Source organism: Rhinolophus sinicus, linkage group LG01 (genome assembly GCF_036562045.2).
Source record: "Rhinolophus sinicus isolate RSC01 linkage group LG01, ASM3656204v1, whole genome shotgun sequence".
In the NCBI taxonomy this organism is placed as follows: domain Eukaryota; kingdom Metazoa; phylum Chordata; class Mammalia; order Chiroptera; family Rhinolophidae; genus Rhinolophus; species Rhinolophus sinicus.
In genome coordinates this window covers 164,365,412-164,387,590 of record NC_133751.1, presented here as the reverse complement: position 1 = coordinate 164,387,590, position 22,179 = coordinate 164,365,412, and the positions used below count along the sequence as shown (strand labels likewise).

Here is a 22,179-nt window from a genome sequence, read left to right as displayed (position 1 = left end):
GGTGGCAAGCAGCAAAAATAAAAAATACTTAACTGTCTCAAAAAGAAATGCGCAGGAAAAAGTCTTCACAAGAAGATGTAGGATGTGAAAAGGGCCTTCCTTAACAAGGATCACTACTATTTGGAGGATTACAGCCATTCCATACAATGAGAGAAGGTAAAGATGCAGAGCCTAGAAAACCCATGTAATGCTCTGGGGATGGGAAACAAGCCACTTTTGCTCGAGTATAGGGCTTTCATACATAATGGAAGATAAAAATAAAGATAAGTTAGGTGCCAAATGCAGAAAACTTTGATGGACAACCACTGAGATTTCTGAGGGAATTCCATAATCAAAAAGCAACGTTGACAAATGTGGCCTTGAGTGCTCAGGGGAGATCAGAGGGGATAAAAGATACAAAGGTGAAAAAAGGACAGATAGTACACGTACTCAGAAACACTAAATATTAACGATGAAATAAATAGAAAAGATTTCAGGAACGTCAAGAAAGAAGTTGAAAGTAAACAGACCTAAGGTGGGCACCTAAAACAAAAAAGAAATTAAAGAAGTCATGAAGAAAACACTGATAGCTATATTACCAAATGGCATTATTGAAATAAAATAGAAGAAGAAAAAAACGAATTTAAAAAAAATGAAAAAAATCCAAGACAAAAAAGTGGAGACGTAGCTATATACATGGCCCAATAACCTAAGATAAATGAGAAGCCAGATAGTGAATAAGGAGAGAAAAGATGACAGAATTAAGTGGGCTTTAAAAATAAATCTCAGAAACAGTAAAAGGTTAATAATTAGAAAGAGACCGGAAACACAAGGAAAGGAAAAGTTCAGTTTGAGACAATGGGGTAGCAGAAAAATCCTGTTACGAACACAGGCTTTCCTATAAATAAAATTAAACTCAAGGGAATATACAAAGATACCTATTTGCAAGAGAGCAGGTGTATGTACATGTTAAGCTCATGCAGGAAGTTCAAATTCAGTGTGAGATTTCAGAGTTTGGGGGAGGAATAAAGAGTAAATTGCTAGAGGAAGAAAATACCATTTTTTGCATAGAAGACATTACATATGCAGCAAAATCACACATATTTGGTTATGATAGGCTTTACATAAGAAATCTATGACAAATTATTATACATTACTTGAAGCAACACTATACAATTTTCTTTTTTTTTTTTTTAACTACAGCATAATGATTTACTATCATTACAATGTGGAATCGAGCCAGTAATTTGCAACTGGAAGTAATAACCCTTCCTCTCCCACGACATTTGGAATCTGAGGAGGTGGTTTCTGGTGGCCACAATACTGGGAGCGGGCCCTACTAGCATTTAGTCAGTAGAGTCCAAGGATGCTCAACATCTTCCAAGACAAAGCACACTCATCCCCACATGCCAAGCAAGGCGCTGATGAGAAACTCCCTAAATAGACAAAGAAGGTTGCTTTGTCTTGTATATTAATAACAATAAGGTTCGTCAATTTAATTCTCGTGGTAAATTAATCTGATTCTGATAAAGGTCTTTGGATTCCACTTTGATCTATTTTAATTCAGAACTTAAAAATAGAACTTTAGTTCTAATAAAGATATTTCAGTTATTCTAATGCTAAGACATTAATTAGCCCTTGACAAATGATGAAGAGGTGGCTAGGAGAATACAGTGTTTAAAACAGTAGCTTCAATAAGTATTCAGTTTTCAAAATAACATCTAGGGCAATGGTTAAGTTGAATGCATGCATTTGCATGATTTTACCACCAAATATGTCCATGCAATTTTAATACAGCCAAAGTTTCCTAAGGCAAAGCAATTTAAGTTGAAGTTTACTTAAAATTACGAAGATCTATAAGGATTATAATGGCAATATACTAAAGTAGTGCAATGGATTGAAACACAGCAATGATTCTGAAAAGGATACTAGGAAACAAACTTGTTATTTTGAAAAAGATTTAAAAAAGAAAAACTGGTAAACAAGGGAAAGAATTAAGCACTTATTCCGCTCTCACTATGTAACTTACCAAACTAGGTAACCAAACAGAAGATGTGGGTGTCTCTTTAGAGATGTATTCCAATGACTGCTAGCATCACAAAGACAACCAGATCTTATGTGTCTCCTGATAGAAAAACACACTACCACCTTTGAAAAAAAGAGAAAAGGAAAAGAGAAGAAAAGAAAGGAAAAGAAAAGAAAAGAAAAGGAGAAAACCAAGCCTCTTGACCTAACTCCCAAATTTACAAGAAACACTGAACACAAAGAACAATATTAAACTACGCCATAGGAATGCAAGAAGCAAAATCCAGACTGAGAAACTCTGCCCAGTTTCATCACTAAATAAATAGCAAAAATGAAAAACAAAAAACAAAAAGAGGAACTTACAGATCAGAAGAGATATAAAAGATATCAACCAATCACAATGTATCTATTTCAAAACTGATTCAAATAAATTGAGGGGAGGGGTTGTCTAGGACATTCATAAGACATTAATAAATTTAAAAAGACTGATTAAGGAATTTGGATAAAATTTTTAGACCTGTTAATGACATTGTGGTTAAGTTAAAAGGAGTCCTTATCTTTTGAAAATGCATACTGAAATATGTTATTTAAAAATACAGATGAAATGATGTCTGAGATTTGTTTCAATGTAATATGGAGGGTAAAATAGAGGGGTTATAGATGAAACAAGATTGGTCAAGGGCTGGTAACTACTAAAACTGGGTGAAGATTACATGGGGATTCATCATACCAGTCTGTTTACTTTCGTATATATTTCAAGCTCTCCATAAGAAAAAGTTAATCTTAAAAAACTAAGAAACCTCAGCAGGAGGGAAAAGCAATCATTTGTAACATGTTTATTTTAGAGTTTAAAAAAGAACAAAATGAATACTTGGCATAGTCCTCTGATGGATATGGGAATATTAAGCATCTGGGAGGATATAACAGAAATGTCTTTTAATTTTTTAAACAAACTGGCGTAAATAAAATAAAGAAAATAAAAAGGGACAGTAGTTAAAATTGTCATTGAATTCCACGCTGATCACATGTATCTAAATTTGTGTTTGAACCCTTCAAATGCCAGACTTTTCCTCATTGTGATAGCAAGTAAATTTACTACAAGCATATATACATCACAAATGCAACAAATAAAACCAACACTCTTAGAAACAAGTGTGAAAAATAAAACCATAAAGTCAAGGCCTTATGGTAGCCTCTATATTTTGTTGTTGCTACTGTTTAAATTGGGAAGACTACAGAAAGCAATAGGAAGCTATAAAAAAATATGTAGGCACAATCTTCTGAGATCGATTCTCTAGGGGGACCCTGAATAAATGGATTCTTGACCTACTAAAATTTAATGTGAAAAAATGATCCATTTGTAAAGGACCTATAAGGTTGTAAATAGCAAAATGAACTACAAATAACCACCCTCAGAAAGGAAATGAATGTTGTTTATAAAAAGTGAGACACATGGATGTAAAAAGAGGATCATCATGATGATTTATAAGTAAAGGAAAATAAAATAAAAAGGTAACAAAATTCATGTTTCCCCAGGCCTTTCATTCAGACGAAAACATGTGGAGCTATACTCCCAAAAGCAATTTCAGACTAGAGATGTCTTTATTTTTCCCCAGACAAGCAAGAAGTTAAACAGAATGACAAAGTACATTTGCTCTGGGACAGTGAAGCAGCAAAGAAACTTCTGAATGGCATAACTGCTCCAACTCCCTACAAAACAGGCAGACTACACCTCGGACAATGAACGAACACAGCACTACTGCAATTGCTTTCAAAGTGCTGTTTCTTACAAATAACCATAAAATTAAAACTATTATTATATACTCCAAGCACCAAATAAAGGAGACTGGGATTCTTAAAAATTTAAATAATCCTAGAAATTTGACCTTACTGCTATTATTCTTAAGGTAATCATTTCCTACTGACCATCACATCCAAAATAGACACTAAAAACAAGCTTATGCTGTTTATCTGTATACTTTATAAAACCCATGAAATGTTGAGAGAAAAAACTCAAAGCTTTAGAGTTTAATATTTCATTTAGACAAGACGCAAGGCACAGACTGATTTGTAAAACTCAGTACTTCCATTAATGTAAAATGAACCATGTAAACTTCGCAGGTCACTGAGAACAAGCATCTGTTTTGCCAAGTGGACAGAGCAGCTCATCTTCCAGAGATGCATAAGAAAAGCAAGTCCCTATACAAATATCTACAGATAATTTTTGTATAAATTCACAAGTTTAGGAAAAACAGTGCTTAAATAAACTATGAGAAAATATAAAACAAGACAAAATTAAGAGGAATCTAATATAAAGCCAAATTTCTGTAAAAAAAAAAAATCAGATCTGGTATAAGTATTAAAAAATATTAAGAAGCATTGCTAAGAAATCAACATTAAAATTCTCCTAAAATCCTGTGTGACTGAGGCTTTTCTCCATAAAGCTAAAAATTTTTATCTGCAAAGAGATTTTTTCCAACTTCAAAGCAATTCATAAACATGGACTGCTTCACAATACCCCAGAGGAAAAAAGGAGAGGTAGATTTAAAGTTATTCCTTTGCCCACAGGAAAGCCATACACAAAGAACTACAAGGCAGAGAACAAAGATTTGCCTTTTCTGTTATGATCACATTCAATCCCTTACCTTTCTTACAAGGAAAGGGAATACGGCAAGAAAACTGGCAAGCTGGGGAATGATCCCTGAAAAGAAAATGCTTCTAAATAATTTTTAAAAAGTAAATAAATAAAAACAGTAAGAGCCTAGTACTCCCAAGCCAAAGGAAACTCACTTCTTTCCCCAACTTACCATCTGGACCTTACTTGTTGAGTTCTAAAACCCTACAGAAATAGTACTTTGAATCCTTCAAGAGACTATATACAAACAAATGAGATTTATTTACACTAAGCATGCACCTACAGACCAATATCAACTCTGAATGCTTCTACCAGATTTTTCGAGCAGCACTACACAAAAGTGCTTCCCTCCGTATCAAAAGTAAACCTAGTCTTTTGTCCTTGATCAGTTGTGTACATGCACTACATATGTGACATTTGGCAATTTTCTCAACAACCCTGATTCAGTTTTGAAATTTTAACAAGAATGATACTTCTTTATAGGGTTGTTTTGGGAATTAAAATAGTGTATCAATAGGTACTATACTATGGATCAGAGTACAGTGCCAGGCTGGGTGTGCAATTATTTCCTCTTTCCTCTTTTGAAGTGACAGTGCGAGTCATCTTATTCATGAAGTATGTATCCTTTGCAGCAGAGAAACTGATTAGAAACTGATTTCTCACTGAATCCCCATATGCTCCTGCACATTTTCCAGCCACCGAGCAGTTAGCTGAGGCCATGTGATTAATTCATGTCTTACTTCCAGACCAAAGCACTTGAAAGTTAGCACATGACCCTCCAGCTCTCTTGCCTGAACAAATGTTCCAAACGGCAGGGCTGGAAGACACAACCAGCATAGATCTGAGTCAACACGTGGAAGACCCACCCAGGAGAGTTCATATGAGCAAACCTTTATATGTTGATGTGTTATAAGCCTTCTAAGTTTGTTAATGCAACACAGCTAGCAAAATTTAGCATTTCCTTTTACAACAAATTACACTCAAACATTACAAGACAAAATACATACATAAAAATGGCAAGTCCTATGTTTAAATATTAAAGGATATCTTCCTTTCTGTATAATTCTCTTAATCTAGACTAAATGGAATGATTAAAAGACAATATCTGATAGCAAAGTGGAAAAGTAATCCAATATGAACAGAATAATTTGAAAAGAAACTGGTATTATAATTTCTCCTTAAGGGGAAAGAATTCTAAAATCAAATGTCTAAATTCTTTTCTTCTAAAGGATACAAGTTACACAACAACAAAAAAAGCCATGATCCAAAAAATAACAACTGAGAAACTGAAGAGGGCTTTTAGGAAACAGGTAAAAGAAAGGAAAGCAGAGCAAGACTTTACAACACATTTTCACTGTGAGTAAACTAACTAGTAATTTGTCATTGCAAAAGAAGTAGTAAGTATAGGGTCACAACTGCTTATACACCATTCTGGAATCCCAAAAGCTCTGATTATCAAAGCTTTTTTTTTTTTTTTTTTTAAACATTAGAAGTAATTTGGCAGTAACATCAAACATGACCTAACCTGAAACTCTTTGTAGTCTCTATGTATCCCACTTACTATGAATACTCACACCTTTTTTTGTGTGTAGAAATATGCATATGTATGATTAGGGAGTACTCTTTGATTATGTTATATAAAATACAAAAAGCACATCATATTCCCTTTCTAAAATCTGAAAATGTCTGCATTCTGAAACACAACTAGCTCTAAGCATTTGAAATAAAAATGACTGCGGACTTGTTAACAATAAAAACAAAAAAAATCTCCATATTGTCTTAATGAAAATAAAATCCAAATGCTCAACATCACTAATCATCAGAGAAATGCAAATCAAAACCACAATGAGATGTCACCTCACCCCAGTCAGAATGGCTATCATCAACAAGACAAATAGTAACAAGTGTTGGAGAGGCTGTGGAGAAAAAGGAACCCTCATACACTGTTGGTGGGAATGCAGACTGGTGCAGCCATTATGGAAGGCAGTGTGGAGGTTCCTCAAAAAATTACGAATAGAATTACCATATGACCCAGCAATCCCTCTCCTGGGTATCTACCCAAAAAATCTGAAAACATTTATCTATAAAGACAAGTGTGCTCCAATGTTCATTGCAGCTTTGTTTACGGTGGCCAAGACATGGAAACAACCAAAATGTCCTTCGATAGATGAATGGATAAAGAAGTTGTGGTATATATACACAATGGAATACTATTCGGCCGTAAGAAAAGATGGAATAATAACATTTGCAACAACATGGATGGATCTTGAGATTATAATGCTGAGTGAAATAAGTCAGACAGAAAAAGCAGAGAACCATATGATGTCACTGATATGCAGTATATAAACTGAAAACAACAAAAGAACAAGACAAACAAATGAGAAAAAACAACTCATAGACACAGACAATAGTTTAGTGGTTACCAGAGGGTAAGGGGGGAGGTGGTAGATGAAGGTAAACGGGATCAAATATATGGTGATGGAAAGAGACCTGACTCTGGGTGGTGAACATACAATATGATATATAGATAATGTATTACAGAATTGTACACCTGAAATCTATGTAACTTTACCAACAATTGTCACCCCAATAAACTTTAATTCAAAAAAATAAAAGCCAAATAAAGAGCATGGGTTTCTAACCTGTTTATAATTCAATGTAAAACTGAATTTTGATGATTTTTCAATAGTAGTTCTCTTTTATGGTACTTCAATCTTCCTAGTAGAACACAGAAACAATCAGCCTAAAGTTAAATTATGTGGGGGTATAATTAACTAGAAAACATAAAAGAAATAAAAATACTGCTGTAAGCATTTCTGGCCTCAATAGACCATAATTTATCAGGTACTCAAGGGAGCCATTCTGTAGGTTCACATATAGATATGTGTGTGTGTTATAAAAAATAGTATACACATACATCAGATAATATAAAATACAGCACAAGAGTAGTGGGAGGTGGGGACACCAGCTCTGAGGAAAGTGTAGGAGAATATATTAAGCAGGCATCACTAATAAGATAGGAAAATGGTAAAAAGCAAACTATGCAAACTTTCAAGACGCAAGGTGGTAGACTATCTACATTCTTTGTTATGGGGGGTTGTCCTAGGTATTGCAGTACACCTGACCTCTACTCACTAAAGGTCAGCAGCCCCCTCCTTGTGAAAAGCAAAAAAGTCTCCTGGGCATCGCAAATTGTTTGGGAGGCAAGTAGGGAGGCAAAAATGGCACCCAGTTGAGAACTACTCATCCAGAGGCAAAGGATTAGAAGTTTAATGATGTTTCTTTTTCTAGACTGTAATAAAATGCCAAGTATACTTTTCCCCAGTAGGGAAAAGAAAAAAAGTCATTTCCTATTTCTCTGTATCTACAAGCAGTTTATTGTTTTTTAATCTCAATTTTGTAGAGAAGATGAGAATGACAGATGAAGTTCTCCATTCTCAATCAGAATGCCCTGGCACTATAAGTAAGAATGATTTGTTGATTTTGTTATGACTAAACATATCTACCTGTTATAGCAACTCATTTGAGGGAATGAGGTACCAAATCGTTTCCTATAGAAAGAACAAAACAACTTGGGAGTGTTGCATGCAGCTGGAAAGTAACCATATAACTTTTGTATAATAAATGCACAGTGTTCATCCACTTTCTAATTACATTATCTGTACTGAGCTAATAGATTCCTAATAAAATATAACCTATTTGGGGGGAAGAATACTGTTATCAACCACATCATTCCCTTGGAAAAAAGTTTTTAGTTGCAATAGTACTGAGTCCTTCTGCTACACTGACATATATGAGGGAAATAATTAGGCTTTTTGTGATTATCTATCTTAAGTAAATAACATATGGGATATTTAATAGATTTTCTCCATTCTAAAGTCATTGTTTTGCCTGAATTTTTATTCCTGTGAATTTGAGACTTCAATTTATTTATTAACAAATCTTCACATGCAAAACACTATGTGAAGAGATACAAAAAATGTATGACAATCTTCCTTTCAAAGGAACATTAACTCTTACAGAAGGCAGACAAACAAGTAAATAATTATAGTATACAGCTATATTATGCATTACACTTGTGGTGAAGCAACTATTAATTTACTGAAAATTAAAATATTTAAAATTATTAGAATGTTCAAAGGCCAAGAAAATCCTCCTTTTTGAGGTCTATGTGGATGTCAAGATGTAATTAATAATAAACTAATAAGAACTATGCATTGGTAAATGACCACAGTAGGGTGGGATGGAAAACACCTTCATTCAGAGTAGTTCTGTACTTCTCTGTTTTACAAATCAAGCTTCCAATTATGAATTAGTTTTTATAAAAAGGGAGTTCAGGATTTTTTTCTTTTGAAGAGCTGAAAATAAAAGGACTAGATGATTCAGGGGATAATTTTGTTTTATACAATAGAGTACACTCACATCACTGTCTAAACAATACCGTTGAATGTATAAGTAAAAAAAGAAAAGGCAATCTATCTATATAGGAGGGTTTAAAATCAAGCAGTACTGTATAAGCAAGCAACAAAGCTATGTAGATTATTTTGATCACGTTATTTTGATCATGACCTGCCTTCATAAATCAATTAGAAAAAGCTTCCCAAGCCTGTCCTTAGATCACAGACAAGGAAAGAATACTATGTTTAGGTAGCTGGTAACTATATCAATTCAGAGTCTAAATTTTACAAATACTGATACAATCTCATTCTCAATAAAACTACAAATTCTTATAATAAAATATTTAAAATGGGAAGCATAACTATCACCCTTATTTTAAAAAGTTTCATAATTTCCTGGACAGTCAAAGCATTCTCTATTGAACTAAGTTATCATTAACCTTACGCATTTTCCTTTGAAGGGCATATACTATTTGTTCATCTTTGTCCAATATTCTCACGTTTATTTTCTTTTTTATTCAAGTTTCAAGGAACTGCTTTTCCTAACCTCAAACAAACAACTGGTTGCTATGTTCTCCATAAATAGGTACTAAATTGATGAAAATGAAATTATTCCTATGGTAGGATGAAACTGCCTCTCCTACTTTAATCATGCGGTGGGCACTTTATTGACTCAATTTACAGTTACAAAACTTTAAAACATATTAACTCATATAATCCTCAACAAACCAATAAAGGGGGTATCATTTTAATCTCCATTTCACAACTAAGGAAACTAAAAGAGAGAAATATCCCATAAATTATCCAAGATAAACAGCTAATAAGTGTCAGAGCAGGGAGGGATATGAACCCAGACAGTCTAGCTCCAGTACCAGTGCTTTTCAAACCTTAATATACAAGTACACACAATTGACCTGGGCATCTTGCTGACATTCAGATTCTGATTCAGTACTTCTGCAGGAATGGGAGACAAATTTCTTCATGTCTAACAATCTCACCTATGATGCAGATGCTACTGGTCTGAAGATCACCCTTTGAGCAGCAAAGTTCTAGTCTACCCTAGAAAGTGGTGTAAAGTAGTGGTAATCCTCAAAAGGAGGTAGAGGTAGAGTTCATCCATAGTTAGACAGTTAAGCTGATGAGTAAATCAGCGTCTGCCAACTTCTGGTTTAGAACATAACTGCTTCTTTTATTAAATTTTTTTTAAAAAGGAAGTTAGCAAAATTTGCTAGTATTATTTATAGTACCTGCTTTCAGGTTTTGCATATAAACATATTAGTACTTTAACTTGATACTGAACACCTCCTTCCAATAAACCTTTCCCACATTCAAAAATTATTTATAAATGTCCCCGAATATCTACTTTAACACAGATTCAATCTGCACATATTACAGAATATTTTAAGAGCACATATTTGTGCTTTCTCATTTATAAGTTAAAAATTCAGCATCTTTCCATACTTTTGTAGCTTGTACAAGTGGTAACTGAGAGAGAAGGACACACTGTGGGCAACAGGTGGAATATCAATGTCTTAACAGCACATCCCCCAATAATTCTAGTCAACAACTTTCTCTAAAAACAGATAAGGAAATACCAGAAACACAATTTCCTTTCATTCTTATTGGTGTATCAACAGTTTATACTCTAAGCTAGAATATAGTATGTAAAGATTATAAATTGAAGTCACAAAATATTGTATCCCTATGTTTAGGATACTTTGGCCTGAGATACTCCAAGCTTGTAAAAATTATATTAAAACCCATAATGGAATTCTGATTAATTAACTACACATGAAAGTCAAAAGAATTAGGTTTTATCAATTTCAGGCAATATGAATTCAGATATTCTAGAATTTATTAATATAAAATCTATTTTAATCATTTAATTTAAACTATACAATCATCATAAAGCTAAAATTCTCACCAATGCACCTGTGAATTATAAGAACACCACAATCTGTCACATACCTGACATGAAAGTAAAAATACAATACAAATTTGGACTCAGCTGTCAAAAATCCTAAAATGCCTCCTCTAAACACTTAATATTCCAAATTCCTGCTCACGGGCAAAGACTAGATATTCTACCCAAAAGAATCTGAAGACACTTATAATAAAACACACATAGCATCTGGATATTTCCCATGTCAGGCATATATGGAAGAAGACTGTCCCCAAACTAGTAAGAAACAACTTTTCCCAGTCCTAGACTAAGACTCATTTTGTTTTTCCTTTAATCACTCACACAGGCACAAAGAAACTCATATAAAAAGAACTAGAGAATAAAAGATGTCAACTGCAATAGTTGACAGTAAACGTAAGTTGTGACAAGGGAAAGCAGAGATGATGTATTCCAGGGTTTTGTTCACAAGCAAGACCAAAGGTTTGCTATTTCACTAGTCTAATCCCTAAATGTGAAGTGCTATCCCATGGACTGAAATGAAATCTGGTATTCAAAGAGAATAAAAACAAACTAAACTTTCTATCTCCTAGAAAGATTCTACTTCCTCTAAAATAATCCTCAGTGACCTTGTGGAACCATTCCTAGGTTAAATTGCAAAGGGTATTTCTTCAGCAACTGCAACACTAGGCTACTGCTCTAAGGGCATTCAACACATGTCAACTGGGCTCTAGATTTATGCAGGTACACTAGTTTGCGCCTTTTGCAGAAAAATCAAAAGAAGAAACCTTCAAAAATGTTTGACCTTACATGCAATTTTAAAACATTTAAGAGTTTTAAATTGATAGATCATTACATCTTTTATAATGGGAAATATCACAATACACTCTGCAATTTAAGTGATTCTTCCAGAGAGCAAATTTAAGTTGACCACCCCCCCCCAAATGGCTACAGATTTGACACACCACTTAGAAGCCTAGAAATACTTTGATTTATTTATTCTCTAAAGCGGTGCTATTCAATAGAAATAGAATACAAGCCACATACGGAATTTAAAATTTTCTAATAACCACATTAAATTTGTACAAAGTAAAAGTGAAATTAATTTTAAAACGTATTTTATATAACACAATATATCCAAAATATTATCATTTCAACATGTAACAAATCTTTTTTAAAAAGCTCAAGATATTTTACATTCTTTTCTTCATACTGTTTTCAAAATCTGATGAGTATTTCACACTGAGAGCATATCTCATTTTGGACTAATGTGAACTGGTCAATAGCCACAAGTGGCTATGGCTACATTATGAGACAGTGCAGCTCATAAGTAATACTTTCAAATCAAATATAACACTATCTGTTTAAAATTAATTTACATTCATGTTTTCTACTTTAAAGGAAATGGCTGATTACAAATATGAACAAAACTGTTAATTCACTGGATAAATCAGGATCAGATACCTTATCTGAAGATCTGGTTAACGCAAACAAGCAGCAATTGGGTAATACCCTACTGTATCTCAAATAGACTTCAGAGATAGATCTGATCATCATCACAAGTGAACACAACTTGCAGCAAAAATACAGGTAAGACAAGTAAACATTTTCCTATCAAACCATAACACGGCCTTATTTCTAGGAGCCACTCACATTCTTGACCACTTATCTCTATGAAGTTATCTACCAGACTGTTTTTCTAAGTTAGATGAATTCTGGAAGCCATACAGTCACACAAAGCACTAAGTAAGATGAATTGAAAAAAGTATTTCAAACAAAAAATTATCAAGCAGTTATTGTAATGTATCTTATGCCAACCTTAAATTACTCAACACGAGTTTCACAGAAATGAATTCTTCCAATAAATTCCAATTCATTTACTGCTTGTCATACATACTGCCAGTACCTAAATTACTAAGCATTCCCCAAGTAATTAAGATATTTGATTAAAATGTAAATAATTCCAACAATGCATTCTCTAGAAAACAACTAAAACCATTAGCTTAGCACATAAAATTTGTCCTTAAGGCAAGTTACTGAATAAATCAAACAGAAACAACTACTCTCCTGTTTACTGCATTTACATTTTATAACACATTCAGCAATTTCTAAATTTGGAAGGTCAGTTCAGATTGCACACAAGCAGTAACTTTAAAACTTAGCAAAATTTTAGAAGTTCTGGAATAATATACTTCTAAATAAACACACTACAGAAATATCACAACAGAACAAAAATCAGCACCGTTCATACCAATCTCAGTAAGAAGCACAAAATCAGTATATGCGTAAGTCCAAAATGTATGACTTAAAAAAGTATTTTTTTCCTCTCAAATTTACGTAATTCCCATTAGAAATTTTTTGTTTAATTTACTTGAAAACCTGAAAAGAAGCAACTGTAGCCTCTTTTGCAGAACATACATCCAAGGACGATCCATTAATCGCTTGGTATTTTTCCACAATTTGAAATTAGAAAAACAAAATTAGTGTCTTACCTGCAGTTAGGAGGAGGATCAAGGGTTATTTCAGCTAGCTCCTTCTGAATTCTGTTAGTGAAATGAGAACAGACAAAAAGGATTTGAGATAGTCTACAGAATAACCGGGGAATTACACTGCCCTCTACCACCATGCAGTTAAATGCAAGGCTGGCTTTGCCTTCAGTAATGCTAACATGGCTGCTTCCTCTTTGTTCTCAGAGGCATAACCCAAATCCCTTAACAGAAACTTTGCAGCTTTTTTTCTCACTTGCTACTGTAAATAAGTAAGACATTTACACCTGATTAGAGAAATAGTCCTCCACCAGCACTCAGTAAAAGATATAAAATCCATTTTAAAACACTTTTTACCAAAGAAATTCTCTTTTCAAGCTTATATGCAAATGAGACAAGAAGGGAGGAGGGAAAGCACCAGAATATTTGACAATGGCTTGAAGTCACTTTTACTGAGGTGAGGTAAGAATTAACAAGCTCCGGCTCTTGCACATTAATAGTTTTGACAACATTTTATCTGTCAAAAAAAAGTTTAAAATTTTCAAACATCTTCACCAGTGAACAACTTCCAAAGGACTCTGTCATTATTTAACCATATCCATTTTCCCTGATCTTAAGTACAATACAGCACTTAAATTTAATAAACTTGGGGGGAAAGGTGAATAAATTATATAGATTTGAGTAAAGGGCAAAAAAAGCAGTTACATTATTTTATTCAAATTTAAAATGTTTTCAAAACTTAAGATGTGTTTAATATATTCCTCAACAGGACTACAATAAATTGACAAAGATTGTAAATTATTCCAAACACTGTTGTTACTTAATACTTTCATTCTTAACACTTGATTATTGATACAAGAGATGAAAATCCATAGAAAAATAAGAGTACTTCTGAATCACTATAGAACACCAGTATTTGATGCGTTTTTAGATTTTCTTTTTCCTTTGGTGGTGATCAATAAAATGTCAATAGTCACTAATACTATAGGTACATTTGACGTATAATTACTAGAATTCATGGATATTCCACTGGTACCACTGATGGAGTGCCATTTGACAGAATATTATTTTCACCATCATAGATAATAAAAATCAGCAGGAAACAAATGATTTTTCACTTACACCCAACAAAATGTTTCTCCTGCTGTTGCGTGTTAAAGTGTCAAACATATCCAAAAGTTTTACAGGTAAAGGGCACAATGACAATGAAAGTTTCAATCACCAAGTGCCACCTAAAATTGTTAAATGGCTACTTTTCAGTTTTATTTGCCCTCACAGGAATTCAGAGGCGTAACCATAATTTAGCTACAAAAACTAATACCTGGGATGCATGACTTAAAGTCATGTTTGGAAAACTGAAAGCAGATTTGCAGCACAATTTTTAAATCTGCTTTCAAATATAGCCAAGGCCTTGAATTTACAAAATTTCTAGCAAACGTGATTGTTTCTGATCACTAAGTTTCATGAAGAGAAGAACTGCTGATCTCTAACAGTGTCAATTTCAATGAAGAAGAGTATGACTCATAAAAAGGAACATCTTCAATGTACCAGCTAATTTGGGTTCACCAAATTTTCCTTGCCAACTCCTTAAACAATCTGTCAGAATGTTAGTCCAATCTCTCTACTCAAGGACACTTACTGAAGTTACCAAAGTACTGAATGAGTTTGCTTAAAAGTATAATTCTAGAGAGGTGGCTCATATACCACTCAAAGAATGACAACTCATTCAAGTAGAAATAAAACAGATCACGAAGTAAATATTTTTCAACAACTGTAAAACCAACAAAAATGCCCAACCATTTGGAAGACAACCTGACAGTGTGCTTAATCCTTCTTTTATACATTACCTTTTAGCACTAGTGGATAACTTAGCAGTGGTTTTGCTAGACAGTTTGGTGTTTTTCTTCTGCTGGGTGGCAGAAGGTTTTCTTTCTTCTTGTTCTTCAGGCTCAGGAGCGGCTGGGTCTCGCTGGTCCGCATCTGAACTACCACTGCTGGTGCTGGGGCTCTCATCATCGGACCTTTGCCTATCACTGGACATCTTGATGAAGTTATAACTTGGAAAACTTGTAAAAAGAAAAAAGGGGAAGAAAGGAAACGTTAAGCCTAAGAAATAAACCCACAGCATTTTCTTCTCTTAATATTCACCTACAACCATATTTTAATGAAAACGCTTCAAAGTGTTCACACTTATCTCATCGTACAGCAAGGTTACAGGGGAGGTGATGTGTCTCACAACGCCAGCGCTCAGGGATTTACCGAACTCAAGTTAGAAAACCCACTCACATTTTTTTCCATCCCTTGGACAATCTATCAATTGTCTACTTTCTCAGAAGGCATGAAACAGATTTGCCAGGGAACTTAGGCAATGAACATTAATAACATATGACACACAGTAAATAACAGATCTCGCTGAAAAATGTTAAAAAGTCACTAATAACGTCTAAATATTTACACGCTGACACTGGTCAAAGCTACCAAATTCCCTTTCCGAGAGGAAAACATACCCTGTTAATCGCCCATATGCTTATTTAAGGTGGCGATTCCTCCTCTGTGCACGTAAGCCTTTAAATACAACACTTAGGAATTTAAAAATCAACTAACAAGCTGCTCTAGCCGTTTCCACAGCCAGCAGCGAAGATTCATCCGGCCAAGACCGAGCTGCCACCCTGGGAAAAAGCAGAATCCAAACTGCACCTTCTGCAAAGCTCCCAATACCATCAAGGTTGCTCGCTCAATTTTCACATCACGGACCGACATTTTGTCCAAAATAACGAAAAAAATAAAATCAGAAGAAAAACAAACAAACAAAGCCCCAAGAAGTGCAACAAATTTCCGCGTCCGAGGAGGCGAGCCGCGGCCGGCGGCGGCGGCCACGCAGCTCCGCGGCCCTTTGTGGGGAGGGCCGCGCGGGGGCCGCGGGCAGCGCTCGCCGCGCCGGGCGCCAAGTGATGCGAGCAGCCCAGCCGGCCCCACCGCGGCTCGCGGACACCGGAGGCGCGGGCGCCGGGCGCGAACAAAGCTGCCCGCCCCCGCCCCCTCCCCCACCGCCGCCGCCCCAGCCGCCCCCCACGCGGCCCCCCGGCCCGGCCGCCTTACCTCGGCCGCCCGCCCGGCCCGCTCCCGCGCCGCTACGGTGTGGGGGAGGGAGAGAGAAAAATACCCTTCCTTAAGGAAATGGAGGCAGCTGGGGGGGGGAAAGGGGGGGGAGGGAAAAAAAGAAGCCGAGGAGGCTCTGGCCGGGGAGTGTGGAACATTGAAAGTCGGAGGGGGTTGTGCAGTGCCGGGCTCCGGCCGGAGGGTGGCGCCGCCCAGCGCCTTCGGAAAAAACGGGGGGTGGGAGCTCGGCTGGGCGAGGGCGCGAGCTCCCGGTGAGGCGGAGAGGACGCGGGAGACCCCCGCGCGTTGTGGCCTCCCGCCGCCGCCGCCCGGCTCGGCTCCTCCCGACCGCGCAGTCAGCAAGTTCCGAGGCGAGCGCGGGGGGAGGGGCGGGCGCGGTGGCGGCGCGCGTGCTCGCTGCTTGCCTGGCGGAGGGGCGCGCGCCGCCGGCGGTCGACGGGCGCGAGCTGCTCCCGCGCGCTCCCGCGCGCTCTCTCCGCGCCTCTGTTCACCTGGGGGGCGCACGCGTCCGCCCGCGCGCGGCCAGGACAAAGAGCGCAGCGGGGACCCGGCGGGCTGGCCCCTGCCGCCCTTGGCCGCGGAGCCCGTGCCTGAGAGGGCGGGGGCGAGGGCGCCGTCTCGCGGGGCTGCTGTGCCGCGGGGTGGCTTCCGGCCTGAGCCCGCCTCCAGAGCGAGGCTGCCCATTGGGCTACCCACCCCGCAGGGTGGGTCAGGGTGCCTTCGGGGCGGGCGGAACGAGGTCATCCTCGAGGCTGGCCACATCCCCTCTGCCGGCGCAGGGGCGGGTGTGCACCCCGGTGCCCCCACGCGTGGGCAAGGGCTCTGGGCGCATGGTAGGGAGTTCCCCGCTGACCTGAAGACTAGTGGGTATCGTTGACAAGGCCAGGCAGGCCGAGGAAAACTGCCTCTTGCCCCTCATGTGAGCTAAAGGGGCAAGATGGGGTCTTGGGCATTGAGGAAGGAAAAAAAGGAATTCGAGACTATGGGACCAGCCTCTGCTTCTCCTGGGCCCTCACCCTGCCTTCAGATGCTTTGAAAACTTAAAAATCCAAAATAATTTTTTAAATGTCCCGCTCAAGGTTTTTTAAAGTGAGGGAGGGGAGTTAGGAGGTTCCAACCTGACAGTTTACTGTGGGGCTGTTCTGACGTGCATGCTAGATGCCAGTTCTGGAAAGAGAAGCCCTGAGTGCTACTTGGTCAGGATGTCCACACAGAAAAGCTTCAGATGGGATAGTGAAGGTCAGTTTTGTTCTATCATTCTCTCTTGCAGTCCAGGTGGACTCGGCAGTTTTTGCTCCAGGCACAGAAGCCAGAAGTACGAAAACTTCCTGTTTGCAGTCCAGATTTCTCCAACTACTGAGAACTTGCTCCAGTGATGGAGCCCCAAAGGAATTTGTGGATTCCTCTCCCAGAAGCATCCAGGGGCAGGAGTGCTGGGAGAAGGTGGAGTTCACAGAGGGAGTGAGAATGGCAGAGTCAATAGTAGATGAGCTAAAGTTAAAGGGGGGGAAAAAACTGAGTGAGCCAACATATTTACTTATTTTTCCTCCAAATAAAAGTTTTGGTAGAGGGTTGCTTACAACTCTGAAGGATAAAAATTTCTGTAATTTTCCAAAGACACAGTCATTCAGTGAACTTTATTGAGGGCTATTCTGCTAGGTGCTGGACACACAAAATTCACTCAATCACTGTGACTAAAGCAAGGTCCCATTATGTTCTAGAAACTCCCAGTCCAGGAGGAGAACAGTTCATTAAAGTTCACCAGGTTGTTAAGGAGGAAGGATACTCCAGTCAGAATGAACAGCATGTCTCAAGAAATGGTGAAGAAAGAGTATGGTGTGTGTGTTGACAAGCATTTTGATTTGGCCAGATCAAAGAAAGCTTGTGGAAAGAGCTTGTTAGTGAAAATATAGACAGAAGGTCCCCTCCAACTTTTACACTGTGATGCTACAGCAAAAAGCCAGCCAATTTGGAGTTTGGACTTTGTTTGGAATGGGCTGCTGTGAAAGGAAAGCTGTATATAAAAATGGATTCTTTTAGGAAATTTAACATCACAGAAATAGCGTGAAAGCCCAAAGGCCAGTTGCTGATAGCATTTGGGTAGGGCCAGGAGATTGGGAGATAAAGATACTGAGCTGTGGTTTGCTAGCATCTTCTATAGAAGAAACAATATTGAGCTGAAAAGCAAGGGAACTGGATTCTAGTATCATTCTACCAAGTTTATGTGACTTCAGGGAAGTTACTTGTTCCAACTTAATTTTTCTCATAGGTAAAAGATTATAGTAAATGTTCTGAGTCCTCTTGCTCAAAAATTCCATGATTCTTCCATGAGTTTAAAGTCATGGAGTTCCACTCAACATTCTTTCAACAGAATACTTAGGAACTACCAAATGCTGGGCAATTGGAATGAAATATAGGTGCTGCTGTTCCTGAGCTCATTGGGTAGTGGGACAGCCAGAAATGTACCAGTAGACTACAGAATGAGCAGTGCTGCATTAAAGGAGTGAACAGAATGACTGGAGCATTATTAATTATCAATTAATAATTAGTAATGGATTATTAATTAAGTTTGGGGTCATGGGGTGTGGTTTAAAAGAAGTAACAATCAACTGGGCCAGAGGGATCAATAGGTGATAATATAGATAATGCTCTTGGCAAAATACCTGGAAATAATAGGTGTTCAATAGTACTTACCATATTGTTAAAGTCACCATAAAGAGAATGAATAGCTCTGTAAGGTTAGGGAGAGTAGTGGCCTGCCCTCGCAATATCAGGTGTCCTGTTACCTTTATTCACATGACTAAAGGGGTCATTCAAGTGATTCTTGCCAGCTCACAGCTCTCCGCCAATGTAATGCAACATCACCATCTTGAACAGAAGCAACATGTAAGTTATGCATTGTTTCTAATTTGAAGTTCTTCTGAGACAGGTTAGCTAGCATGTTGCTAGGTAGACAGTGTGTGTGTGTGTGTGTGTGGGGTCCCTGGTGGAATAAACAAAAAGCAGCCATATCCTGAAACTCCGGGTTCTGGAATGTCTCCTTCACTCCAGGACAACGTTCTGAGAACGCGCCTAAGATTAATAAATTATCTCAAATCCCTTTTGGCTGGACAAAGGAGCAGATCTGATAGCTAGAAAAGGGTTATTTTGTTCATCCCTTCAGGATGGACAAATGGGACAAACCTGATAGGTAAATTCCATTAGAAGGCCCCTTCCCCAAGCAGACAAGGGAAGGTATAAAAGCAAGAACTTTTGCCTCAGTCACGACGCTTCCCGGTTTCGGGAACCCCTCCCACTTGGGAGCTGCAACCTCTTCTCCTGCCGCTAATAAACTATCTTCCTTTACAACTCTTTGCCTCTCCCTGGTCCGTGTGTCCATTCTTTGGCTTCACAAGACACGATCCCGGCCTACACCCGGAAATTGCCCCTAGATCCTACATCATTACATCACTTCCTCAGAGGACACCCTCTTTGGTAATAATTTTCTCTCTTGTTTTTTGTCATGTCTACCCTTGAAATTAGGGATCATATTTATAGTACATCCCCTGAGGGTGTACAAATTTGACCTAATGCAAATTATTTCATAAAGCGTATAATATTTCCCATATGACTTCTCAAAATAGTATCACAAAGCAAACACCAGCTACTACAAGAAGATCGTTCCCCCTCTGTCTCCTATTTTTCTCTTGGTGTGGGTCCTGCCAGCTTCTCTTTCACAACTCTGAGAGACTCAGAGGTAAGAGGAAAGATACTAAATCAAATTATAACACATATTGGCACAATTACCTCTTCTCCCCCTTTTCCCTCAAATTTTGTGACCAAAGGGAGCTGTCATAAGAGCAGACAAAGAAGGCCCCAGAATCCTTTAAACTCCCCAGTTTGGGAAATGCTTTTTTTCCTGAGCCTTCAATGTGTCTCAGTGTTACATATGTACATAAGTATATCCATGTATGTCCAAGAATTCTACAGGAATGTATCATTAATTGCCTAAGAAGTTTCTGAATTGAATGATTATATAAGTTACAGTGAGGCTACAGATCTTTTTAATCATCCACCATGGCCAGCAGCATACATCACACATAATGGATATAGAATAAACACTTAATTATTTTGTTGATTTCAGAGTGCATTGTTTGTCTCTTTCACTCAATGACTTTTCTCACTATCCCTTCATTTCACCCCTTTCTTTTTTTCAGGCTATTTCAAATGCTACCCAGTTACTTATATCCTTTTGTCCTCTGGCTATAAAATGTTCTCTTTCTACCCATGAAAACGGGATTGTTTTACTAGGAAGTCATTTCTTGGCCCCAGCTTAGTTTAAGAAGCCATGTTTGCATTGTGAGTTTCAGTGTCTCTCTCTGGACCCCCAGATTCCAATGCACTGCTTGACATGACTACATTCCTCCATTGTATCATGCATGGAAAACCTGCTGTGTGCCAGACCCTAGGATGGGCTCTGGAAATGGAAAGGTGCTTAAGCCTCTGACTTCAAGGACTTCAGGGCAAAACTCAGATCATTTCCTGCTTTTCTCCTTTGAGGTAATTCTGAGGGAGGGTAAATATCAAAAAGAGCTCACGTCTTTATTCCATAAAAAGCTCGTACGTGTTAAATGAAAACATAAGCACCTTAATAGGGCAAAAGGCATGAACAGAAAATTTTTAAAAGAAATACATTTAATTAACCTTAGTAAAAAACAAACAAACAAAACCTTGCTAGTTATCAAAAAGGAAAATTAAAATGAGATACCTATCAAAACAACAAAACAATTTTTAGTGATTATAATCATTGCTGGCAAATTGGTATAAAATAAATTCCTTTTGTCCATTTCCAGTGGCAGTGAAAACTGTTACAAGCCTTTTGAAAAGCAGTTTGGAAGTTGGTATCAAGAGCCTTAAATGTGTTTATACCCTTTAACCAAATTTCTCCATTTCAAGAAATGTATCTTAAGGAAACATTCTAAATGTGAAAAAAACAACATAGAAAAATTGGAAATGTCCAACTATAGGAAAATGACTACACAAACTGATTCACCCATACAATGAAATTTGCAATTCTTAAAATAATACACATGAAGAGCATGCAAAAATACACAAATGGATTATAATAAAATGTTAATGAGGGCAGGATTTTTCTATTTTGTGAAATTAGAGCCTGACTTTAAAGCTTAGCAAGGTATCTGGCACAAAGTAAGTGCTCAATAAATATTTGCCAAATGAATGCACAGTAGCTTTACAGCTAGCAAGACAAAAATATCTGAAAGGAACATATTCTAAAAGGTTAAATTAATTATGCTAATATTTTAGAACAATTTTGAATAAGCTTTTTCATTATTTCTATATTTAGTTCTTTTCTAATTTTCTTAATAAACAAGTACTACTTTAATAACAAGAAGAAAAAGATGTGACTAAATGGAAAGAAGTACATTTGGTTAAAATAAATACTGTTTCAACAGTTTTTTAATTAAGTTATTTTATAAATTAAAAGAAATTATGAAAATTCAAGTGGACTGTTTTAGAATTTGTGAAAATTATAAAGTCGATATAAAAAAATAGGCAAGACTATTTTTTAAATCCTTAAAAATTCATGTGAGGGACTCTACATTAAAACAATAAGCTCTAGCTCAAGGATAGATAGAT

General features: G+C 37.3%; 1 protein-coding gene across 12 annotated transcripts in view; it reads right to left on the bottom strand.

Annotated features, from left to right (window-relative positions):
- Positions 1 to 17,294, bottom strand: part of UBE2E3 (ubiquitin conjugating enzyme E2 E3) — an 80,629-nt gene extending 63,335 nt beyond the window's left edge. For 2 of the 12 annotated variants that reach the window (XR_012498341.1, XR_012498340.1), the window contains exons 1-3: positions 16,522 to 17,294; positions 15,270 to 15,488; positions 13,429 to 13,479 (exon numbers count right to left, since the gene is read on the bottom strand). Coding sequence is in view for 10 of the 12 variants with exons in the window: in XM_074338789.1 (XP_074194890.1) it covers positions 13,429 to 13,479; positions 15,270 to 15,463 (245 nt within the window). In the remaining 2 variants the exon portion in view is untranslated. Of the gene's footprint in view, positions 1 to 13,428; positions 13,480 to 15,269; positions 15,489 to 15,929; positions 16,378 to 16,521 lie in introns of those variants that run through there. The other 10 variants (XM_074338745.1, XM_074338765.1, XM_074338789.1 and 7 more) reach the window with 9 other exon arrangements.
- Between the last annotated feature and the right edge of the window lie 4,885 nt (positions 17,295 to 22,179).